The sequence below is a fragment of the Chrysochloris asiatica genome, unplaced genomic scaffold, assembly GCF_000296735.1.
Source record: "Chrysochloris asiatica unplaced genomic scaffold, ChrAsi1.0 scaffold00067, whole genome shotgun sequence".
Taxonomy (NCBI): Eukaryota; Metazoa; Chordata; class Mammalia; order Afrosoricida; family Chrysochloridae; genus Chrysochloris; species Chrysochloris asiatica.
Window position 1 is genome coordinate 14,885,891 of NW_006408585.1, and position 25,064 is coordinate 14,910,954.

Consider the following 25,064-nt stretch of genomic DNA (forward strand, 5'->3'; position numbering starts at 1 on the left):
CAAGGCTGGGTTGGGTGAACATTTTTAATTTTAAAAGTAAAAGACAGCCAAACCAACCATGCTGCCATCAAGTCGATTCTGCCTTATAATGGCCCTGTAGGACAGAACAGAACTGCTCCTCAGGGCCCCGGAGGCTGCAAATCTATATGGGAACAAACAGCTTCATCTTTCTCCTCAGGAACAGCATGGTACATTTGAACTGCCAACCTTGCGGTTAGCAGCCCAGATGCTTCTCCCACAGCACCATCACGGGTTCCACTTGGATTTCATTAGGTCTTTTATATCCTTACTTCATTAATTTTTTTTTTTTTCAGTAACCACAAGTGAGTGCAGTGTTTCTCATGATTTTATTTAGACTCTATCTGACTCACCCATTTAATAAACAGGTTTTATACCTTCTCCCTGATCTCGCCTCTGGCTGAGCACTCCCACCATCATTTACACAATCCAATTTTCCAGTGCAGAGCACAACTCCTGTTTGATTTCCTCTAATACCCTCCACTGCATCAAATCTGGAAACATCGTCTTTCTTGCCCTAAAGAAGTGAGGCTATTACTGGGTGGTGCCATGGTTTGTTAATCTCTCACTAGGGTAATGACTTTCCACCTCCCCCACACCCCCTTCTGTGTGGATGGGGAGACCAACCAAGACCACAGCAGATCCCTGACACGTTTCTGTGTGCACAGAGTCCACTTTTCCCACCTGGGAGGGTGGGGCTGGGCCCTGAGCCTAGTGTCCCTCTGCACGCTCTTTCTGACACTTGCTGACTGACCTTTCATTCACTCTTGCTGGTTCATTCTCTCTTTCCTCCTCGTCTTCAGCAGTGAAAGGGATGCAGCCCCCAGGCGCTCAAATGCCCAAGAGCACCCCCACTGTGAGAAGGATTTTGAGCCCATTCTGTGGTTATTCAGCCTCTCATCAAGGGAAGTTGTCTGTCTTGCCTTGTCTCTTCCAGTGGAATTTGTACCTACCTACCTGTGTGTACCTGGAGCGAGGCTGGGTGTGATAGGATGAAACCCCATGAGTATGGTGGTGTGTGTGGGGGTGTCGGGGTAGAAGGACAGGATGGTAAGTCTCCTGGTGAGAAGCAAATCCAGCACAAAAAGAAGCAGCAGGATTCGTTTAGAATCTCTGGACCACCTGAGAACAAAATGCTATCGGACCCCCATGGTGCCATCTTTTTGTACTCTTGCATGATGCTTTGCCCACTCCATTCACATCCTTGTCTCAAAATCCCACCTATCCTCTCCTCCCAGAGGAGGTGCCAAACAGACATCTCAGATCTACGTGACTGCATCCATCTTCCCAAGAAGCAGAGCCTGGCAGCTGTTTTAACAGACAACCCTGCTGCTATTATAAAAATAGAGGAAACAAATGAATCCATATTAACAACAAATCCTTTACAAAAGCAATAGTATGAAGAGATGTTCTACCCAAACTCTTTACACATTATGTACCCTTTAAAATTGTTATGTAAACAATACACAAATCAAAGTTTATCTGAACTTTTGTTGGAGGGAATTTTTTTCCTTGTTGCCCCATTGCCATGTGGCCCCTCTCCTGCAGTTCTCTTTCAAGCAGGGACCTCAGGGAGATCCAGTCAGTGGAGACAGAAAAGGTGAACCGCCATCTTGCTTTTGGTCACATGTATCCATACTATCCTCCTGTGGCCTACCTGGGAACCAGGCTTTCTGAAAAGGATCCCAGGGCCTGGGGCTTCTGCCTTCTTCCTAGCTCTTGTACTCTTCTTTCATAGCGGTATATATATATATATTTTTTTTTTTAAATTCCTTCCAGGGAGTCACTTGTACCCCCTTCTTGGGACCCTCTTCCCCATCCCATGTTTCCCTAAAGACCCCTCCCCACCCCACACACCAAACCATCTTATGACAGAAAGAAATGACAAAATAACCAATCCCAGGTCTACTGATATGTTTACAAGGGCGACCTACGCTCTCACAAAATCAAAATGGGAGAGGGACCAGGAAAAAAAGGCTGCAAAGGATCTTGGGAGATTCTGTGCAGCCCTGAAGATGGCTGACACTGGACCCGCAGCAGTCGATTTCACGGCCAGCGCTGTCGCTCTCATCTTCAACTTTTAGATTGTGGAGGTTCGGTCAACCCCGTCTAGGAGAGAAAGAAGCACATGATGGGGTCAGGTGAGCAAGACAATCCCCCCCTTCATGCCCACCTATACTGATGAACTTGGCTCCCCTAGTCTCTGAGAACAGATAAGGCTAAATTCACTCATTCTTTTGGATTTTTTTTTTTTCTCTCACTTATTCACATACCCATCCACGCGGCATCTGTGTTTGTGCCAGGAGTCAAAATGAAATGACCCATTCCTCGCCCTGCAAGTACTCACAGCCCAGGCAGCACACTGTCCTACAAACAATGAGCTATGTGTGATAGTTACGCTAATGTGGATGTGCCCGGCATAGAAAGAACACGGAGGAAGAAATGTTGAAGTCAGCCTTGGAAGCCAAGGGCAGTTTCACAGACATATACTGAAAAAAAAAAAAAAGGAGAATGCAAAGGATCTTGTGCAATCCTAGCGTAGTGGTTACGAATCGGGCTGCGAACCTTAAGGTCAGCGGTTCGAAACTACCAGCCGCTCCGCGGGAGAAAGATGAGGCTTTCTACTCCCGTAAAGATTTACACCCTCGGAAACCCTGTACAGGGTCGCTATGGGTCGGAACCGACTCGACGGCACTTAACAACAACAACAACAAGTATGAGAAGAAAGAGTTTGCCAGGCAGAGAAGAGGCAGGAATGGATGGAGGAGGGGAGACTATACTGCTTGAGGAAAGCTGTAGAGATAGGTCATCACAGGTGGGTCTGGGATAGGCTGGAGGTTTCAGTGAAGGATGGGGGAAGGAGGCATGGAAGAAGGGCAGGAGAGGCAACTCAAAAGCCAGGTAGGGGCTATAACGGACATGGGGGTAGGCCTGTCTAGCTCACACCCCTTTCTTTAGAAGCATCTCCTTCTCACCTCAAGTCCCTGATTAACAAATGGGAAGCAGGTGGCTTTGACAACGAATCAGACCAGAGGGAAGCATCTGGTTTAAATTATGGTCATAGTTAGGACTAGATTGAATTTAGGGCTAGGAGTAAGGCTTGTTCTAGTTTTAGGGTTACAGTTAGATTTATTTTTATTTATTTTCTTCCCTTGAAATCGACTTGATTTTCTCTTCATTTGGAAGTTCTGTAACTACCTTATTTCTTCTTTTTACTTTAAGTTTTTATTGTTGTTGTTGTTGCAAACCGGTTATCTCTGGTTCCCTATTTTCAGGCTTCTAGGTTTTAAGCAGCTCTGATAGCATAATGGTTTACAAGTTAGGCTGCTTACAGCAAGGTCAGCAGTTTGAAACCACCAGCTGTTACAAGTTACGTGGGAGAAAGATTAGGCTTTCTTGCTCCCATGATGATTTACAGCCTAGATCATTCACTGTGAGCTGGAACCAACTCCAAGCACATCACCACTACGAGGTTAGTTTTATTTTGAATACCTCTCTATCTGTGTTGAGTTCTGGGTGATATTGTCATGTATGTTTGTTTCCCAGGTTGTTGTTGACTCTTTGTCCAAAGAATTCATTTTAATATATTTGTAAGGTTGGTCTGGATTTTACAAATTCTTTTTATTTCTGTTTGAGATGTCCTAATTTCACCTTCATATTTGATGGACAATTTTGCTGATGTGGCACTGTAGAAGAAATGCAGGACTGCAAAGTCAGTTTGAACCTCAAGATTGGTGTGGTTCAAACTCATCCCCCCCCCGGAAACCCTCCATCAGTCACTGAGTCAGAACTCACTTGGCCGCGCTTAACAACAACATAAAATTCTTGGGTGGCAATCTTTTTCTTTCAGAGTTTTATACATGTCATCCCATTGTCTTCTTACCTGTATGGTTTCTACTGAGAAACCAGAGCTAAGTCTTATTAGTTTTCCTTTTAGGTAACTTTTTGCTTTCCTGAGCTTCTGTCAGGAATCTTTTTTGAGGAGCACTGAATCTCCCTCACGGGCTTCCTGACCTCCTTGTGGTAGGTGACAGACAGGCTGCTGTCTCAGTCAGCAGGGACTTGAGAGAATTTTTTTAATTGAAATTTATTTTGCGATTGTACGTTCGCATATACTTGTAAAAAATAATAAACAGAGAAAACACTGTGTATGTTGCCCAGTTTTCCCCAATGATAACATTTTGCAAACCTGTAGTATAATTTCACAATCGGGATATCAGTCTTTAGATTTCCCAAATATACTTGTACACATGTATGCCTTTGCACGTGTAGGTGTGTTTTAAGTTCCAGTCAGTCTTTGGAAGACAAATGTTTAAAAAGGAAAGCAGATGGCTCCTGAGAGCTTCTGTGGTTTCTAAGGAGCGACTGGTGGGTTTGAACTTCCAACCTTTGATTAGCAGTCTAATGTTTAAAGTGCCGCACCAGAACCTCAATTCTAGAGGTCCTCAAATGTGGGACTTTGATCAATATCCCCCTCTTCCCCATCTTCGGTGACTTCTAGAGTGGGGCTCTGCAGTGGCCAGTCCTGGGGGAAAGGTGGTATTGTATACCTGTGTGAAGGACCAGGGGTCTTTGGTTACTCTCTCTGTAGAAAGGGGTTGGGGGGTGGGAGGGTTGTGACCCAGTCATTAATGCCAGTCCATCAGTGGTAGAAATGAGTAGCTGGGAATATAAAAATCTTAACCAACCCAGCTGTGAGCCATACTTTGACTTCTAACTCCACCCCTCACACTCCCGGCTGACAGTGCTCATCTGCAGAGAAATAACCGTTAGGTGACGTCCAAACTCGGCGTTTACAGCTATGAAAGTTGTGTATGGTATAATTCCAGGGACACTGGTCACATATACCCATTATCAGCACATATGATTACTGTTATAAATATTTCTACTAGATGGCGGTACAGTGTCTTGAGAAAGTGGGGTCACTTTCTAATTTGTAAAATGTCTCCATATGGGTTAGAAGTGGATCTGACAAATCCTAAGAAGGAGAGAAGGAACAACATGGAAGTCATCTGCAGTGTGGGTCCCAGAATATCAGAGTGGCTGTGTGTTCCTCCCTAGGCCAGGATTCACTACAGGGTCCACTCTGCGGGAAGAAGCTTCCTTCTACAGCCTCGGCTATCCTGCCTGGTACTGACCCTCTCGAGCAAACCCAACAGAGACTTATGAAATTCTTAAATAATAATCAGAAACCAAGTTGGCAGAGGCAGCCCACCCAACTTCTGCGTAAGAGGCCTGATAGGGGAGAAGTACAGATGGAAGGGGAGCGAGCACTAGAAGGGCAGCAGTTAGTGGACAAGACTCAGAGCACAGATGATGGACACCTGGGAGACAGTCGCTTTAGGATGGTCCTCCTGGGATTCGGTGTCCCAGCAACCTGGGCACCCTCCTCAAACTGAAGCAGAGGAATCTCTTTGCTTTACTCTTCTCCCAACCCATTCACCCTTTTGCAAAATGACCTAAACTATCATCGTCTTTGTCAGTACTTGGAAGGGGCTGGTCAGCAGAAACCCTGTTACAGTGGGAGGGCACACAGAGACCAGGGACCACCCCCCCAACTCCATTTGCATTCTCTATTCAGGAAACTGCTTATAAAACTTCCCACCAGAGGGGCTTACTGAGAAAACATAGGACAATAAAAAAAGCCTTAGGAGATGAGCAAAGATGAAAACATGGCAGAAAATATCAGTTCAGATGGAAAAAATACAATAGGCTAAAAAATAAGTCTTTTCAAAGAAAACCTTCCTTTTAAAACAGCATTTGGTATTCTTGCTACTTAAAAAAGATAACATTAGTACTTAGCAGTTTCATAAGAGCTTCCAACATGCCAATTATCTGAGATCAATCAAGCCCTGGGGATAAAGGTCAGTTCTCCTAGCTAACTCTCAATGGAGGACTTGAGTAGGCTGAGGGGGCTGCGGTCTGAGTTCACTTCTAGCATCCTAGCCCTGTAGGCCCCCAGCTGTGGGGACTCCTTCCCCATCTACTGCCCTAATTCAGCCCCACACCGGCCCTCAATACTTTCAAAAACATTTTGAGATCTAATTCACAGATGATACATTCTACCCTTCTAAATAAGGAGCTCTGGTAGCACAGTGGTTATGAATCGGGCTGTGAACCTCAAGGTCAGCAGTTCGAAACTACCAGCTGTTCTGTGGGAGAAAGATGAGGCATTCTGCTCCTGTAAAGATTTACAGCCTCAGAAACCCTGTATAGGGTTCGCTATGAGTCAGAACCGACTCCATGACACACAGCCACCACCAGCCTTCTAAAGGGTACAATTCTGTGGTTTTTAATATATTCAGAGTTGTGTAAACCCTCTACTGTTGCCAGGGAGTAAGCACCAAATCCTGGTGACTCCATGTGTGGCAGAGTAGAACTGTGCTCTGTACTGTTTTCAGTGGCTGATAGTTTGGAAATAGATTGTCAGACTGTTTTTTTGAGAATCCTCTGGTTGGATTAAAATGACCAACATTTGGGTTAGCAGCAAGCGCGTTAATTGTTTGCAAGGATAGCTCTTACCTAACTCCAGAACACTCCACCACCTCAAAACTAAGTCATTTCTAGCAGTCACTTACTGCCCCCCCTGCCTTGGCAACCAGTTATCTGCTTTCTGTCTCTGTGGATTTGCCAACTCTACATATTTTATATCAAAGGAATCATACACTAAGTGGCCTTTTGTGTCTGGCTTCTGTCCCTTAAACATGTTTCCAGGGTTCATCTGTCTTGTAGCATAACCCATGTTATTGCTCCTTTTTATGGCTGAGTGATATTCCATTGTAGGGATAGTATACCACAGTTTGCTTATCCCTCCATCAATTATTGGACATTTGGGTTGTTTCCCATTGCTTCCCAGAGGACTACTGGTGTTGCTAGCTCAGTTTCCTTGGTCAGGTGGAGAAGATAAGCTATAGCACCTCCCCACTAGAGGAATCAGGAAAGGAAGAGAGATGCTAAATTTCTAGGACTTGAATGGCCAAGAGATGGCGCAGTGGTATATAAATGGCACTCCATGGCATCGGGGGAGCTCACAGAGAAATCTGTGTCCTCCTACTGAGGATTTGCTCAGACCTGAATCCCTGGGCATCACAGCAGCCCTGGGTATCCTTCCGCTCCCTTCTGGTCTAAGTGGAGGATCTCAGGGAGCTGGGGCCTGAGTCAGATGGCTGTGACCCTGGCCCTCCACTCTGCTCCATGCAGAGCATTTATCTTGAAGTAGATTGCAGGATAAGACTGTGTCTGCGAGACTGAATCTACCTGTGTGGAGGACAAGGCTCTCTGGAACCATAGTCTTTCTCTTTGTCATTGTCTAACAGTGCACAGTTTGACCCTATGTGCACTGATGGCTCATCTATGGGGTGAGGAAACTTCCAAAGACTAGAGAGGTTGTCGGGACAGCTTCTCTGGATCTCTGTGACTCAGAGTCTCCCAGAAAGTGGACCGACAGGGGCAGAGAGCTCCTGCCCCCACTGCCAGACATCCCCAAGGGGGTGGCCCCAAGAAAGTCACCTGGTTAGCACCATGAGGGAGTGGAAGGCCTGGTTTTTAGCTACTCACAGAGCCCCAGCATTGCTTTGGGTTTGTGATACTTAGAAGGACCCCTCAGGCTGCTTGGAGCCCCAGGGGTTAACGAAGCTGTTTGGAGCAGGGTGGTGTAAGAATAAGCAAGGTTTTTGTTTCAAAAATTCTATTTTTAGTAGAAGTTGGGATATGCTTGGACCAAATGGGGGGAATCTAGTGCTGAAAAGGAAAGACTCCAAAGCTGGGGTGGTGGGGGAGGAGGATGTTCCCACTAAAAGCCACGTCGTGTGTTCCTTGCTCCTCCACTGCCGATTTTGGCTGGGATGCCTTACCTCATGTGATTCCAATGTGCACTGGAGAGGTGGGCTCTAGTGGAAGAGGGCAGCTGGAGTTGTTTCATGAGGGGGCTCAGGAGCCACATTCTTTCTCTAGGCTTTGCCTACTCCTCCTCACACCTCCCCCAGCCTCCCCCACAGCCACAGCCAGCAGATGGCCAGGAAGTCTCCCTGGGTGTGTATGGAATGCGGTAAGGACACACTCACCTCCCAGGGCGTGTTCGGTCATACTGAGGCACAAAGACTCCAGCCTGTTGTTGATGTCAGGTTCAGTCACGGGGAGCTGGAATTCTGCAGGGGACAAAGCGGTATGTAGGTGACAGGGACTCTGAGGACAAGGAGAAACTTTGCGCAGTGCCATGTGGCTCCTCACAGGACAACTTTCAGGATGAAGGTCTCCTGTGCCTCCCTGGGAGGGACTCAGGAGGGACTGGCAGGGACACACTGAGCTTGCAAGTGATGTGCAGGCTCAATCAGCCCCTAAGGGCTAAACACAGAGTCCACTGTGAACATGGACTGGTGACAGGAAAACAGGTGACTACAAATAGCTGCCCAAAGTCAGCTTGTTGCTCCTCTGCTCACAACCTTCCAGTGGCTTCCCATCAGAATGAAAGCCAAATCCATGCCATGGCCCGTGAGACCCAGGATCTGGGCGCTTTCCTTTATTCCCCTAGGTCCTCTCCTGCTCCAGGGCCTTTGCACTGCTTTTCCTCTCCTTATAATGCTGGTTCCTGGAGGACCCTCTTCCTGGCTCTATCTTTACTGGTCTCCCCACACTCTCCCTCCCTTTCCCCTATTTTAATTTTTCTTTATAACCTTCACCACCAACATCTGACATGGTATGCATTTATTCCAGATCCCCTCCAGTTGAATATGTACTTCATTACCACAGGATTGCGCACCCCCCCATTTTAGCTTCATCACGGTGGGTGGGGGGGCAGCAGGAGGGCAGCCCCAGCATGGGGAGAATCTTTTCTGAGCCTGAGACTGTGCCCACCATGCTCATTTCTCAGGTCAGGCTGAAAGAACTCTTCATCATTCGGGGGCTAACATGGAGCTGACTCCAAAGCCTCTGGTCTCCTACATGTCACACACGCAGTGTCACTGTGCATCAGCAGGTCACTGTAAACCCTTTCAGCCTCCAAGCGTGTTAGAATGAAGGGCATCCACTCAACAGTGGAGGCAAAGCTGTGTACATTATAAACACATCTTTCCCTCCCCCATCCTTAGACTGAAGCCTCACTTCAGCCCTTGGGAGACTCCTCCTCTGTCCTGCTAGGGCCCTCACTGTCAACACCCCACCCCTCATCCCACAGAGCCTTGAGTGTCCTTGACTAGAGGCTGGGTGGTACGTTCATCTTTCTCTGGGGTTCCCAGAGTACCCTTTGCAGTGGCCTTCTACACACTGCAAAACATGTCTATCGAGTGTTGAAAAATGATGGTGTAAGAAGTAGAGGGAAAGTCTAACAGCTAAGAATTGTGTAAATGTGTAGATGGCTAAATACTTTGCTGATAACAAAAGGTTAAGGAGTTCTGGTAGCATTGTGGTTATGAGTCGGGCTGCTAACGGCAAGGTCAGCAGTTCGAAACTACCAGCTGTTGTGTGGGAGAAAGATGAGGCTTTCTGCTCCCATAAAGATTTATAGCCTCGGAAACTCTGTACAGAGTCGCTGTGAGTTGGAACCAACTCAATGGCCCTTAACAACAACAATAACAAACAAAAGGTTAGAGGTCTGAGTTCACTGAGAAGTGCGTAAAGAGAAAGGCCTGTGGAACACCTAAAAGGGGTTCTAGAACTTGCCCAGTGAAATAGGCCTCTTGCAAAGCCTTTGCAGAGTATAGGACCTTAAGTGGAATCCTGAGTCCCATCCAGAACCTTCTGAGGTGGGACATTCCCACTAGCAAGGACAAACAGACCAGCGTGGGACAGCTAGAATGATAGAAGACACATCTTCCAAGAAAGATCATCAGGAAAAACCCAAAACAAAAATGTCAGCATGAATGGCTACTACAAGAATAAGCAAGCTGAAGTTGGCGGTTTGGTGAGATAGGAAATTGAAACCAATGGCTAAACCAAAGTATTTGTTTTCCTTGCTTAGCTATACACTTAGACTTCTTGGCAATCTGGGTTCCCCATTACCAGCAAATTCAGAGGCAGTTGCCGTTTCTGTTATTTACATAGAGAAGATCGGCAAAACGGACAAAAAGTAAAAGAATCAGGGAGCCGACAGTGTTCCTTCTGACACAAGTTCTACCATCTTTGGTTTTGGAGCACAACAATGCCAACTCATGACTAGATGGAAGTTGAACAAGCTTCCAGGGAAGCCAGCGAGAGGATAGTGGGACACATTTTCTCTCTTATCCTCCTCCCAGAGTTGGGCTGGACAATTAGATGATCCTAAAGGCAAGAGTATTGTAGTATTTTTATCCATTCATGTGAAAATAATATGCATGCAAAAATTAGCAGCCTTCAGGGTGTGAAATCTATAAAATAGAAACACACAATTTTATATATAGCCAGTTAGCAAATATGAAAAAAAAAAAAAAAATCTCTCAGCAATTATAGCCACCCATATGCTCATTGTAAAATTTAGTTTACTCTCTAGCACTCCCCTTTAAACAAACACTGTGGAGAGATTTGGATAAATAAAGATGCTCGACATTTGGAGAGAAGTGTTTCAGCTGCAGAATTTCTTGCCAAGACGCAGCAAAATGCCATTTTCCAAGCCTGAGATTGTGCGTTCCAAGAAGGGGGCTGAGCAATGTTGGGCTTTCCGCTCCAGCTCTCCAAACCTTAGTGGCTGCTCTTTTAGGTTGAAAGTTGGCTGGCTGGCTTTTCCGCCCCCAGATCTCACTCTGATGCAGTGGGGAGTTGTGAAGATGGTTCCACAGCCCCTTGTCACGGTGAGAGTGGCTCTGAACACTCTAAGTCTTGGTAGAAGAAGCCCATATGTTCAAACTCCAGAGTTTCCTAATAGCGTGACTTTTTAATTGTGTATTTGATAAAAACAGATCCATGGCATCTCACCACACACACAAGGCAGACGGGAGACCAGCTTCTATTCTGTCTCAAGCTAGAAAAGCTCAGTCACATGTCACCAGGTAGGCAGGGCTCTCACCAAAGGTTCCAGGAGGGGCAGTCAGGCAGAGCTCCTGCCCCACTGGCCCACATTAAGCAGCAGGCCAGTTCTTGCTAAAGCTTCATAAATCAGCGCAGTACGCTAAGCTGGTCAGAAGAACAAACAGATGAATCATGAAGAAATACAACTAGAATGGTCCTGAGAAGCAATGGTGATGAGGCTTTGGCTTGTTTATTTTGGACACACCATCAAACAAAGGCTCGTCATTAGAAAAGGGCCTATCTTAGCTGTTAAACAGAGGGTCATGGAACACGAGGAATATCCTCAATGAGATGGTCTGACACAATAGCTAAAACCATGGACTCTGACATAGCAAAGAGTGTGAACATAGCGCAGAACAGGGCAGTGTTTCATTCTGTACCCATAAAGTTGCTGTGAATTAGAGCCATCTCGACAGCCCCTAACACCACCAGAAAAAAAAGTCAAGGGTTCATCTCATAATTACTGAGCCAGTGACAGTCCCCCGTAAGGCAACAAGGAACAGACCCTCTTATTAGTCTTCTCTACTCTTGCTGCTACCCTCAAGGTCGGCAGTTCAAAACTACCAGCTGTTCAGCGGGAGAAAGATGAGGCTTTCTGCTCCCGTAAAGATTTACAACCTTGGAAACCCTACGGAGGTTCACTATGAGTCGGAACCAACTCCACAGTACTTAACAACAACAACAACTCTTGCCCAAAGTAGTCCTATTTCTTCAGCTCAGGTGACACCTCCAAGTACTAGGAATTTGTTCTTGTAAAAAACTATTTTTTAAAAAAGCTTTTTATTGTGATTAGGGTGAGGGTGAACTTTTACAGAGTAAATTAGTTTCCCCTTCAACCATCCATACACAATTTGTCTTGGGACATTGATTGTACTGCCCATAATGGGACACCTGCCCTCTTCCCACTTGGTCCCTGCATTTCCCAGTTCCATCTGCTTTTCTTTCCGGCTCCTTCCTGACTTCTGAACTTTAAATCTAAGAGGGCTGATTGTCTAAGGTATGCTACCGTCCTGCTGTTACTGTTGTTATGTCCCTTACGACTCACAGAGACCCTGTGTAGGGTTTCCAAGGAATGGCTGGTGGTTTTGAACTGCTGACCTGTGGTTAGTACTCCAGTGCTTATCACACAGCGCCACACCAGGCCTCCCTTGGTGTTAGGATTCTTTCCTTTATCTTTAGCCTATGAGCGCCACATTCCCAGGTAGGCCTGCGGCATTCCAATGGCCCTGGGTAGAATTCCAATTATGAGCTGGTGCTTAGGAAAGGTTTGTGAACAGATATGTCACAACATGAAATGCTGCCTTGTAATGAGCCACCTGATCCATCCCACATCCAGGCAGTTCAGCACAGAGGGCAGTTTGCGTAGAGCTTTGTGCAAAGAAAAGACAAGATCCCCAGCGTGCAGCTCTGTGAGGCTGTGCAGCCTCCTCTCCCTGTGGTTTTCCTTTGAAGCTGACTTCTGACCCCTCTGCCCCTTTTCATCAGGCCGGCAGGCGGTGTGACGCCTCCATCACCTCCCAGCATGGCGCACAGTTGCTCTAAGATCCTCTCAGATTGGACCTGAGAGTGCTGAGCTCAGGTTAGCAGGAACAGAGCTGCTTCCAAAATAAATGATCGTTCCTCCAAGCAGTTTCCAGACTAATTTTCCAGTTGGGAAAACACACCCTGCCTTTACAATGAACATGACTACTCTAGCCCAGACTACACCCTGATAAGTGTCTAAGACCTTGTTCCCAGAAAGGACCAGGTTAGTGCTTGCTACTGGTCCCAGAGGGCCACCGGAGACAAACTTCACCTGAAGGCTCTCCTGGCTGCTGGTTCTGGGAAGCATTTAAGTCACTCCATATGGAAATAAAGCTCAACATCCCCTCCTGTGATGGCCTCTAAGGGGCCTGTGGATTTATGCAGATCCACGAAAGCGTATAAGGCTTCTTAGGAAGACTGATCAATTAATACATCACTTGGAGGCTGGGTTTAGCCCATCTTTTCTATATTCTTTGGAGACACTTAGAGTCTTCCATCACTTTAAAGGAATGTTTTTTAAGTTTATAGGATCATTGCTTCCTTATTGCAAGACTATATCGTAGTCTTCAAGATTTACCCACATGGTTTAAGACGAGTTCTTACAAGAACTCAAACAGCCAGGAGGGAAACCCTGTGCTATGTTGTCACACACTCTTCTGAGTGTCTCTTGCTAGGTCAGTCCCATGTCTCCATTCCACTGGGCATTCACTGTTACGATGCTCATATAAAGATGAAGCCGTCTTCTGCCTTCGCAGTATTATCCTTAAAGTCTAGTCCTACCCCCAGCCAACCAAAAAACCATCATCAAGTCAATCCTGACTCCTAGAGTCCTGATAGGACAGAACAGAAGTACTCCAGAGGGTTTCCAAGGTCAAAACCCTTATGGAAGCAGATTGCTGTATCTTTCACCCAGGAACAGTTTGTGGGTTCAAACCTCTAACCTTTCAGTTAACAGCCAAGTGCTTAGCTACTGCACTACCAGGGTTCCTATAATCCCTAGACGTCTCCATGGCTAGTCAGGTTGTGCTGTGTTCTGTGGAACGGCCCAGACACAGAGGAGATGTGCCCAGCTGATCTGTGAGATCCTGACTTTCTAGGACAAGCCTTCATCAGGTCCTGGCTATAGTGATAAGAGGGGCAGAGAGGCTGTCCATGGTGACGAGCTGTCTCCTCCAGAAGACGGAAGGTTACAACAGTGACGCGTGGTCTTGAAATCCAGCATTTGATCTGCGAGGGCAGGGGATGCACTTGGAGCCCTGGACACAGGCTTCAGAGGCTGTGGCTGGAACTTTCTGCAGATTCCTTTTCCTTCAGTGGGGAATCCTGGGCTGTAGCTGGGCCCTGGGTCACCCTTCATGACAGCTCCCAGGAAGAACCACCTGGCATTGTGAGAAGGGGCTAGGCAGGGCTTTGGAGTGGCCTCTGCCAAGCACACTCCAGTTTAACTACACCAGGAAACATGAAAGTGCCCCATTCCCATGTCTTAACCATGGCTAGGCATGCAGTAGTTCATTAACACTTTGTTGGGAGTGGGTTTGTGATGCTTGGATGAGAGGCTAATCAAACAAAACAAAACAGAACACCTTAAGAGTTCCAGAGTTCTAAAAACAACATGTAAACACATTATTAAAGCAGCTCTGGTAGCGTAGTGGTTACGAATTGGGCTGCTAACCTTAAGGTTAGCAGTTCAAAACTACCAGCAGTACCATGGGAGAAAGGTGAGGCTTTCTGCTCCTCCAAAGATTTACAGCCTCAGAAATCCTATGCCGGGTTAGCTATGAGTCAGAACCGACTCCATGGCACACTATCACCATCACCACCACCACCACCAGGAAAACAGAAACCAAACTGCTTTAAGTGGCTGCCTCTGGGACTTGGCACTGGGGCAGAGGGCTGCTGACTTACAAGCCTTTCTGCATGATTCAACTTTTTAACCATGGGAGCAAGTGGCTTAGTGTGAAGAGGTAGAACGATGCGGGGCTTCTGGGAGGCTGCGCATGAGCTGAGCACTCAGTGCTGCTGTAAAACTGCAGCAGGAAACCAAGGTGCAGGTGAAGAATTGGCACCAAGAGACCCAACTGCTCCTCCCCTAAGTCTCTGGGGTGGCCCTGCTTCTTAGAGACTGGACAGTCTGAGCCTACTCTTCCCAATCCACATGGACAAAAGGAAGGACAGAGGATTTGGAAAAGAGCCACAGCAAAAGAAGTTGGAAAAAATCGAGATGCCACAAGAGTTGAAGAACAGTAACTATGAACAGTTTCCTGAGAGCTGGCAGGACAGCTAGGCTGCTGTCAGCTCGAGGCCTGGCTGAACTATTCAGCGGGGAGGTCCATGATTTCCTCATTTCAGGGTTCTGCAATCCTTGTCCAAGTTTCCTTTATCAGGAATAAATCACACCTAATTCTATGGAGAAATACATTATGGAACTAAGTGATCCAGGGAGAAGGCCTTCACAACTCCCAAATTTTATCAAGTGTTTCTTCCTAGGAAGAAAAATAGCCTCAAATGTCAAAATAGAAAAAAGGAGTTTAAAGACAAAAGAGAGCAACAAGATTCATTCTAGAAGCTAAAGAAGCACTTCTAACATGAACTAGGACCATGTGGATGTTCCTTTTCCAGAGGCTGCTCTTTCACACCCTCTAGGCAAGCCATTCTCCATGTGCATTCCCATCTGACCCCCTTTGAAATTCCTCCATAGATTCCTCACTGGCAGCTACCAGAATCCAATCTCCTCAGTCCTGAATTCAAAGTTCTCCATGATCTGCTGCAATCTAGACAGCATCTTGGGTCTACTTCCGCTCTGGTCCCTTCTGCCTTTAACTCCACCCTCCTCCCTTTCCTCCCTCTTTACCTTTCGGTTCTTTGACAGTCAGCTCTGTCCCACATAGCATCCTTGTCTACTTCAGGCTCCAGGGATATTTCCCTTCCTTCTCCTCTGAGACTCACTGTGTGTAGGGTTTTACTGCTTTGGGTGCTTATTTTTCTACACGAACAACACATCTAAAGGGTCATTCTAGATAGGTGTGTGTATGCTTTTTAATTACTTTCATGCCTTTTTCTTACTCTTGGAGCCTGGTTTACTGCCTGCACACAGAAAGGGTTCAAATATTTGTTGTTGTTAAGTGCCATCGAGTCAGTTCCCACTCATAGTGATTCTGTATAGGGTTTTCTAGGAGCAGCTAGTGAGCTTGAATTGCCAATCTTGAAGTTCAAACCAACCTTGCAGTCTAGTGCATTAATCTGCAGTGCCACTCCAGGACTCTAAATGTTTGTTAGCAATACACAAGATTAAATTTTCTTAAATTGTGCCAAAAAGCAAAACAGTCACCATAGAGTGGATCCAACTCATGGTAAGTCCATGAGTGTCAGAGAAGAACTGTTCTTCATGCGGTTTTCAATGGCTGATTTTCCAAAGGAGATGGCTAGACTTTTAAATCTCCAACCTTTTGGCCAGAAGCTGAGCCTGTTAACTGTTTGCACCACTCAGGGACTCTGGAAGTGTGAAAAGATGCTACTTAATTGAGTAAAGGGGAGAAGGCTGGTCCCATTCGCAAAGCAATCCCAAACCAGGTAGAAAGGTCTCATAGCCTCAACATGACTGTTTTTCTTTCCCTGTCTGTCTCACACTCTCTCTGAACACACACACACACTACACACACACACATGGAACCCCATCCCTCTCTCACCAAAGCCCTCCAGTGCTGTCGATGCTTTAATCACACTAGAAATAGGACTAGTATCAAAAATAGCCCTCATCAGATTGCAACCGACTTTGGGGCTGCATGTGCTGGCTCCCAGCCAGCCAGCCGCGATTCATGCTGGCAAGGCTTCTGTGAGCTCCAGTGAATGCGTGGTGACTTTCTGGCTGAGTTCACCGGGGCACCTATTTTGGCATCCAGGGGAGAAGTGAGGAGAAGCTCAGATGCCAGGCCTACCTGGCTGCTGGAGCATCAGCATGTTCTGCGGAGAAGTGTGCACAGGCAGCGAGCGGGTCCTTTGGACTGAGCTGTGGGTGCGGCTTGGCATGCTGTTGCTGCCCCCAGGGTTGGCAAACCAGAGGTTCTAGTGAGAAATGAAAAAGGGGGCCATCAGCTTAGACAGCCTGGGAGGGCCTCCAGCCCGAATCCAGGCAGGAGGCAAATGCCATCAGGGAACTCTCTGCAAACTTCTGGTAAAGAGCTCCCAGGCAAGCATAATCCTCTTCCTGTTTATAGAGAGAAGGGGGTGGATTCCATTTATTTTATTTTTGCTTCTCCTCACCTCTCCCAAGCCTCTAAACCTCAGCTTTATTCTGAGAGCCTCTTTCTATCACTGGCTTCAAACCTCTTTAAGCTTCCCTTGCCTTGCCTTTGCTTTGCCTGTCACTTTCCTAGGAAACAGGGGCAGTTCTAGAAGTATTTGCAACAAAGGGCACAAACTATTTCAAGGCTTTCAGTGGACTTGCTTTCTGAGATTCTAACAGTTTATTCCAAAGGTGGGGTTGGGGGAAGAGGAACCTCTCTGCTGGTGTTAGGACAGGGCTGTTGTAACAGTCGCTTCTTGAAGCAACCTGGCAGGGGGGTCAGGACAGCAGGCAGCAAAGTGGGGCTTTCCAATCTATGCTTGCTGCTACGAGTCAATCCTACTGGCTTGCCTGGTGCCATTTTCCTGCTTATAAACGAATTCCTCATCCCTTTGTTTTATTTTGAAAACCCAGAACCTCAGGCCTGTCTGTGTCCACCACAAAGCCAGCTTTGGGCGAGGGCAGGTTAGAGGAGGGAGGGGCACAGGACAGAGCATGTGGCCTTAACTGGCTGAGGAAGTTTCCCCTCTGCCTCCCATTCTCCACACCAGGTGAACTGAGAGGGAGGGGTTATTTTGCTACAAATAAAAAGGCAAAGAAAGAATCTTGCTCTGTGGTGTTTCGGGCTCCCCTGGAACCCTGACTTGCGAGGTGGAGGGGGTCTACTGGGCAGGTCAAGGATCAAGGTATAAAAGAAATAGTCTTGTATTTCTTCCTAATGGCCCTTTATGCATATGGCCTCCAGGTTAAAGTGCACCCCTAATCCAATCTCCACAAAGTCAGGCACAGTTATGGGGCTCTGTCTCCCAGAGGCACATTAGAGATAACTCTGGTGATCTCTGAGGCATGTGGGCACTGTCTCTCAGTTTCAGTCTCTTGACCAGCCCCTTCCCCCCCATGTAGTCACCTGGATAAAGGATGTCCTGAGCTTGGTTGGCCCTCCCTTTCCCCTCAGGCAGAACAAACCTGTCTTCCTTGTTTCATGATGGTGGGGTTGGCTGGGGTGTTGCGCTGGTTAGAACTGACGAATCCACTGGTGCCCAAGAGTCCAAGCCGGGCAGAAGGAATATTCCGTGAGGGGATCTGATATTGACGCGGGTTCCGTCTGCCCATGCCGCCACCCACTGAGCCGGCAGTTGGGAGGGAATTGGACTGCCCAAAGCCTCGACTGTGTGAAGGAACAAAGAACAATGCAACCATCAACCACTGGTCAATCCTTCTCAAATTCCAGCCTGCTAGGAGAATGCCACCTTGAGGCCTGCTCCCATTTTGCCAGTTATGACTCTGTGCCAGGAAGGGACCATAAGATCCATTCCTTGTGAGGATCATTGAACCACAAGAGCAGCAGTTCAAATTCAACAGCTGTACCTCTGAAACCCAATTCAGGGTGGCTATGGGTCAGAACCTACTCAATGAGAATAATGTCAGCTGAGTGTGTATTATGTGCAGGCAGCACTGTCCGGGGGCTTTACGTAGATTCTCTAATCTTCCCAACAACCCTATGTAGTGGACACTCTATTCCCACTTACAGCTGGAGACAAAACAGAGCTTAATAGCCTAGCAAGGGTCACAAGGCCAGCAGGGGGCAGCGCTGGAATGTGAGCTCTGCAGTCTTCCAAGTAGCATCTACGCACCGATGGGACACAGGTTCTGAGCCCCCATGTGCTGCTTTCCAAGAGGCCACGCAACAAGACAATAGTAGAGGCAGGATCAGAACTGTGGCGTCTGGTTCCTGTCCCCATGCCTGTTTTGTCACACAGTCTTCCATTTCTGATGTGCAAGCTGACTTGGAGGGGATGGCCAGTGAGCACCACTACACTGTCAACTCTATGAAAAAAATGGATGGTGGCAGTCTTCATCAATCTGGTATACCCCATATGTCAAATTCAGCTCCTAACACCGTAACTCATGTTGAGTGGATAAGTGAATGAATGAATGAATGGTACTGTCTTTGCCATCATCCTGCTTCTTTGGGGTCTGACTCCTGGGTTGAGAAACAGACTATGAGAATGGAGAGGATGATGTATGTAAACTTTCTAGAGCCAGGACCCAGGCTGCTCCTCACACCGACGGAGCTGGCAACGAGAAGGTCCAGACGGCTGACAATGATGCTCTGGGGTCCATTCAGGGAGGTGGCCCTGCCATCCACACACTGACGCCTGTACTCCTGTTTAGTCCGGTGACCTCAGCACTGAAGAACTTGTCCTCTTCAGCACATACATCAGGTTCTGGGAGGTTACGCACCAGCCAGCAGTGTTTCAGGAACCAGCACATTCTTTCCAAGAAGAGTCAGCTTTAGTCATTCAATGATGTCTAAGTCACAATGCTTTACCTCCAACGGCCACAAGATGGAACAGACTTGCTTTCTCCAGCTACGCAGAGGATACTCAGGAGGGAGGCAGCGCTGACGTAGTTTAGTAGGGGACCTACAAAATAGTAATTTCCTGCGAAGGAGAGTTGTGTGTGTGGTGTTTTAGGAGGAAGGGGGGCATCCAAGCCATCAGCAGAGTAGATCTCAGAAAAATTTTCTCTTCTGTCTGGAATTTCTAAATTCCGTAATGACAAAGGGGCAGGGAAGAAAAGTCCTTGATGAGCAAGTCACAACTGATTCCTAGGCTTGAGTGTTTCCATTTTCAGACTCTGATGGATGACAAAGGGGTTCCAGATTCCTGCCAGAGGCTCCCATAAATGTGTGTGAGCAACACTCAGAGGTTCTTGATCTCTGTTGATTTCATCCTTTCCCCTTGGCTTGCCTTTGTTCCTTCTTTCTGTTAAGGTTTAAAGCCTTTGAAAGAAGGAATTAGGGCCAGGAGGGGTAGAAGTACCTTCAAGGGATTAAAGTGCCCTGCTTTGGAGTATGAACCATCTGAGCTACATGACAGGTAGGGATGAAGAGCACGTGGCTTTTCTTTAAACTATGAAAGCTAGCTCTACGGTTTTTGGAACCGGAGATTTGGCCACCTGGTAGATGATTCTGCATTCTGCTCAAACTTGTCCTTATTTAGTGTGGGTAGCTTATGTACTCAGTCTCCCTTTTGGTTGGATTTTTAAAAAGTTATTTCATATGTAAAATACAGTTGGCTATGAGTGATGCTGAAGTGATGTGTGCTTCCAGAAAAGCAAGACTATATTTGTAAGCAATGTAATGTGGGCAGAGGATTCTGTTATGGGATACTTAGTCACTCACTGGAGAAAGGAGAGATCTTGGGACTCATGGAACTGGGCTAAAGGCAGGGGGTAGGGTCCAGACAGAGCATTTTGGGGTAAGGCAGGATCTAGAGGGAAAAATCTGACTAGACCATCTTTCTACTGAAAGTGGGGACCCTCTGTGGTATCTTTCAGTAATGGTTGGTCATTACAAAGCCAGATCTGTTAAGAGTCGGCAATGGTGGTAACATGAGTGAACATTTAGTTAAGATTGCTAGGCTTGATGGAATGATCATGCTAACTAGGGAGAGAAAACAGTGCAAAAGTAAGTTTGCCTTTCTCATTCTTTTGCTCTGCCCATCTGTGTCTCGCCTTCTCTGCCTTCCTAAATACAACCAACTGACTTCATTACATTTAAATGCACGGAAAGACTTTGATAAAATAACATGAATAAGAACCAATTAATTTGGGATTTGTAATAATTCAAGCAGGGGCTGGGTTGCAGTTACCTCTGTATTATCAGAGAAACAGAATTTCAAAGCAAATTAATAGCATAAAATGATCCCAGAGGTAATACTTATCAGAGAAAGAGAGAGGGGAAAAAAACAACAAAACTTCCTTGAGCTTTTGCCACATCTAATTGAACATCTACAATCAGTCATTGAATTCATTTGTATCTTATCAATAAAGAGAAGTCCATTAGGACTTCAACCGAGCAAACCATGGGTTAGCACAAATAAAATCATTAGTTAACGACACTCTAGGGCACCCAAGGTCACTGCCCAGCTCTGCCCTGAGCAGGGCTCTCAGATGTGGACCAAGGACAAAGTAGGTCGGCAGAGGCAGGAGGAACTAAGGTCAGGATGAGTGAAGAACTTCAAAGCTCTGCCTTCATCTTCAATCTCTGAATCTCTTCTTCTTGGAACTTGTCTCCCAAGGGTTTGGTGTTGCAAGAACGTCTGAATCCTCCTCCTCCCTTACTTGAGAGCAGTATTGCTGCTCTTAGGAAGACTTGGAAATGGGAATGGAAGCAGGTCCATGGGGAGGAGCAGACTATGTCTTCTGTTTGGGCCACTAGGAATCCTCAGGTTGCACACATGCTCCAGCCCAACCTACCGGGGGGGCAACCACAAAGGGCAGGGACCAGGGCTCCAGCAATAGAGTGCTGCTTTGTCTGAGACCCTGATTTTGATGTTCTAGATCATGACAAGATTTGATGCATTCAACACTGATTACTGACTGCCAGTAGAGTTGTGGGATGACATCAAGAGCATCATACAGGAAGAAAGCAAAACATTGTTAAGAAGAAAAGAAAGAAAGATCAAAATGGATGTCAGAAGAGACTCGGAAACTCACTCTCCAGACTAGAGATGCTAAAGCAAATGGAAGAAATGAGGAAGTCAAAGAGCTGAACAGAAAATTTCAAAGGGCAGCGCGACAAAAGAAAGTCTTATAATAATGAAATGTGCGAAGACCTGGAGTTAGAAAGCCAAAAGGGAAGAACATGCTCAGCATTTCTCAAGCTGAAAACACTGAAGAAAAAATTCAAACCAAGATTTACAATATTGAAGGATTCTATAGGCAAAATATGGAGTCCTGGTGTGGCACTGTGGGTTAATGCGCCAGACTGCAAAGCCGTTTGAACTGCAAGGCCGGTGGTTCAAGCTCATCAGCTGCTCCTTGGAAACCCTATACAGGGTTGCTATTGGTCGGAATCAACTCGACGGCACTTGACAACAACATAGGCAAAATATTGAATGATGCAGAAAGCATCAAAAGAAGATGGAAGGAATACAGAGTCACTGTACCAAAAAGAGATGGTCAATTCAACCATTTCAAGAGGTAGTATAGGATCAAGAACCAATGGTACTAGCTGATGAAAGGAGATACAGATGGGTAACTCGTGATACTGTAGTGAATAATGCTTATCAGGATGGACTATGAGGGCTGAAAATGCAAAGGTAGAAGTTTTGTAACAAGGAAGGGAGTGATTAATTCTCCAGGATAGGAGCAGAGGCCTCTGGGACAATCAACAGAGAAGAGCCAAGAGCGGGACCCTACCCAGAGAAACAGAGATGCCTGAGATAGAGACAGAGATGATGATGTGGAGTGATGAAGCGACTGGGGACTTCAGACCCAGAGAGGGAAAGGGACTGTGGGCCGAAAACTGGGGGGAGGAGGGGGAAGTGTAGGGGGCGGGGTTCTGGGATATACCCTTTGGGTGGTTGATGATGCATGGAGGGGATTGGAACCATGGCAATGAGATGATATATGATGGAATGAATGTAAAACTAAAGTTCTCCCATGTAAACGATCATATAATTCACAATAAAACATAAAAAAAAAAAGAACCAATGGTACTGAAGGAAGAAGTCCAAGATGCACTGAAGGTATTGGCAAAGAACAAGGCTCCGGTAATTGATGGAATACAAAAGGAAACCTTTCAACCAACTGATGCAGCTGCATGTTGTTGGCAATGGTTAAGAAAGCACAGCCTTTGAAGCTACTCTGGCTCGGCCCAAAGTCTGGATCAGTCACTGCCTACTGACTATCCCAGTTGAGCTTTTGACCACTATACTACTCTAGGGGTCCTATTGTTGTTAGGTCCATTGAATCAGTACTGACTCACAGTGACCCTATGCACATCAGAAGGAAACACTGCCCGGTCCTGGGTCAACCTCACAATTGGTGCCATGCTTGAGCCCACTGATGCTGCCACTTTGCAAATCCATCTCGCTGGGGGTCTTCCTCGTTTTCTCTGCCCTCCACCTTACCAAATATGATATCTTTCTCCAGTGACCAGTCCTCCTGACAGTATGTCCGAAGTATGAGAGATGAAATTTGGCCATCCTGGCCTCCAAGGAGCACTCTGGCTGCACTTCTTCCAACACAGATCTGTTAGTTTTTCTGGCAGCCCATAGCACTTTCAATATTCTCCTCCAACACCACAACTCAAAAGCATCAATTCTTCTACAGTCTCCCTTATTCACTGTCCAGCTTTCGCATGCATCTGAGGTTATTGAAAACACCATGGCTTGGGTCAGGTGCACCTTAGTCCTTAAGCTGACAGCTTTCTTCTTCAACACTTTAAAAAAAGGTCTTGTGCAGAAGATTTGCCTAATGCAATACATCGTTTGATTTCTTGAATGCTGTTTTCATGAGTGTTGATGTTTGATCGAAGAAGAATGAAGTCCTTGGGAACTTCAATCTTTTCTCTGTTTATATGGATGTTGTTTATTGGTCCAGTGGTGAGGATTTTTGTTTTCTTTACATTGAGATGTTGATCCATACCGAAGGCTGTGGTCTTTGATCTTCATCAATAAGTATTTTAATTTCACTTTCAGTCAGCAAGGTTGTATCATCTGTATATCACTGGTTGTTAAGGAGTCTTCATTATAAAAAGATATACTTGATGAATATATCAGGTATAAATTTGTATACATGCTTGATATACTCAAGTCTATATAAAAATATCCTTATATATACTTGAATATAACAACACGTCACTGTTTTAAGTTTATCTTTGATGAAAATATTCTATAAGCTCAAATTGGCCCTCTCTCCTTTAAAGAACATAAAACTATGATGTTTTAAGGCATATTTATGTAAATAAATGCTAAAATTTTAACAACAGAGCTTCTATATATGCATTGGGAAATGATTTCAGAACTTTTAAGGTGGACATGAAAAAACACTATCTGTGCATGTTTAAAAAAGATAGAATGTTGATCTTTCAGGATGTTTGTACTCTATCCCTTTTCTCCTTGCAACTCCCTGCCATTCTTCAAGGCTTAACTCCCTGCCTCAGCCTCTACTCTCCCCTAAATTTCACTGCAATTCACCTTTAATATGCAATTAGATTCCTCAATTTAAAACCATATTAAGGTAATGGGTTCTAAAGTACAACTAGGCTTATTTTTAACTGCAGCCTAGAAGCTGAAGTAGTATGAAAAATCAAGAATGGTACCACTCCACTATTAGACTGCAGCTCAGACCAAAATAGACTAGCATTGGGCTCTTACCCTGCCACCAACTATAATTAGCTTGTCTGCATCTAGAAGGGAGAAAAAATTACACTACCACTTCAGGTGCTCATAGAACAAACCATTTTTGTCCTTTCAGAGTCTCCTGGAGCAGGTAAGCCACTAGGGACTTTTGTTAGGATTCCTTAAATCCTACCCTCCACCCCCAATACACATACACATACCCAGTTTAGTGTTGTCATTCTAACAATGTAAAGTGAGTTACAAAAGATCACTCTGAGCTCTTCCACTGGGAACATCTCTCTCTCTCTCTCTAGCCTTTTCCCAACCCTACCTGCTGAAGGAATGAGGTTTGGAACAGGACATTTGGCAACTAGATGAAAAAGGAATGTCATCCCCCCCCTACCCCAACACACACACACACACACACTTCCTGCCCCAGGAACTGAGGTAGGCATCCAGGCACTGGGGAATCATCATACATTACAAAGAATGAAATCCCAACATACTTTCTTTGCTGTCGATATCCTGATATGTCTAGAAGGGTTTTCCGAGGGAAAGACCGAAAGAGCTTCTGCACCTGCTGTTTCCATGACAACAATCTTTTCTTCTGTGTCTCTGTAAATGCCTGCAAAAACAAACAGGACTTGAAAATGGGTGACACAGCCTGGCATTAGGGGGAGAAACATGCAATCAATGTGGGAAAACATTGGAGTCTCTGCAGTTGCCTTTTCGTCACCTGTCTTCATCCTGGTTCAAACAAGAGTCAGTTAAATTTCAGAGTTGCGTGCACTGAGAACTCCAGGTCTTTGACACTGGAGACACCTGGAAATGATCTGAGGTCTATGCATTATGCTTCGGACAAGCCTCTGTTTGGGAGTTGTATTTTTGGCAGATCCCACTTTCCCTATCCTACCGATGCCAATCTGGACTCTATTTATTAACCAAGAATGAATTGCAAAATTGATTGTTAGATGCTCTGGCTTTTGCAGGCCCCCTCCCCATACCGCATTTTCATAATCAATGAGAATGCTAAACTGCTCCAAAAGCAATCTGCTCATCAAGTGTGGTCACCTAGGACTGGCCTTCAGGGTTTCAGGGAATGGAATCTGTTCTTTGAAATTTAGGATTTG

The 25,064-nt window shown here is 46.0% G+C and overlaps 1 protein-coding gene across 2 annotated transcripts in view; it reads right to left on the minus strand.

The window, feature by feature from the left end:
- Nucleotides 1–2,030: 2,030 nt before the first annotated feature.
- Nucleotides 2,031–25,064, minus strand: part of SAMD4A (sterile alpha motif domain containing 4A) — a 316,896-nt gene continuing 293,862 nt past the window's right edge. The window contains exons 7-11 of one of the 2 annotated variants that reach the window (XM_006864624.1): nt 24,441–24,559; nt 17,768–17,969; nt 16,455–16,581; nt 8,082–8,165; nt 2,031–2,127 (exon numbers count right to left, since the gene is read on the minus strand). In XM_006864624.1, the coding sequence (XP_006864686.1) occupies nt 2,099–2,127; nt 8,082–8,165; nt 16,455–16,581; nt 17,768–17,969; nt 24,441–24,559 (561 nt within the window). In that variant the 3' untranslated portion in view covers nt 2,031–2,098. The remainder of the gene's footprint in view (nt 2,128–8,081; nt 8,166–16,454; nt 16,582–17,767; nt 17,970–24,440; nt 24,560–25,064) is intronic. The other variant, XM_006864623.1, reaches the window with a different exon arrangement.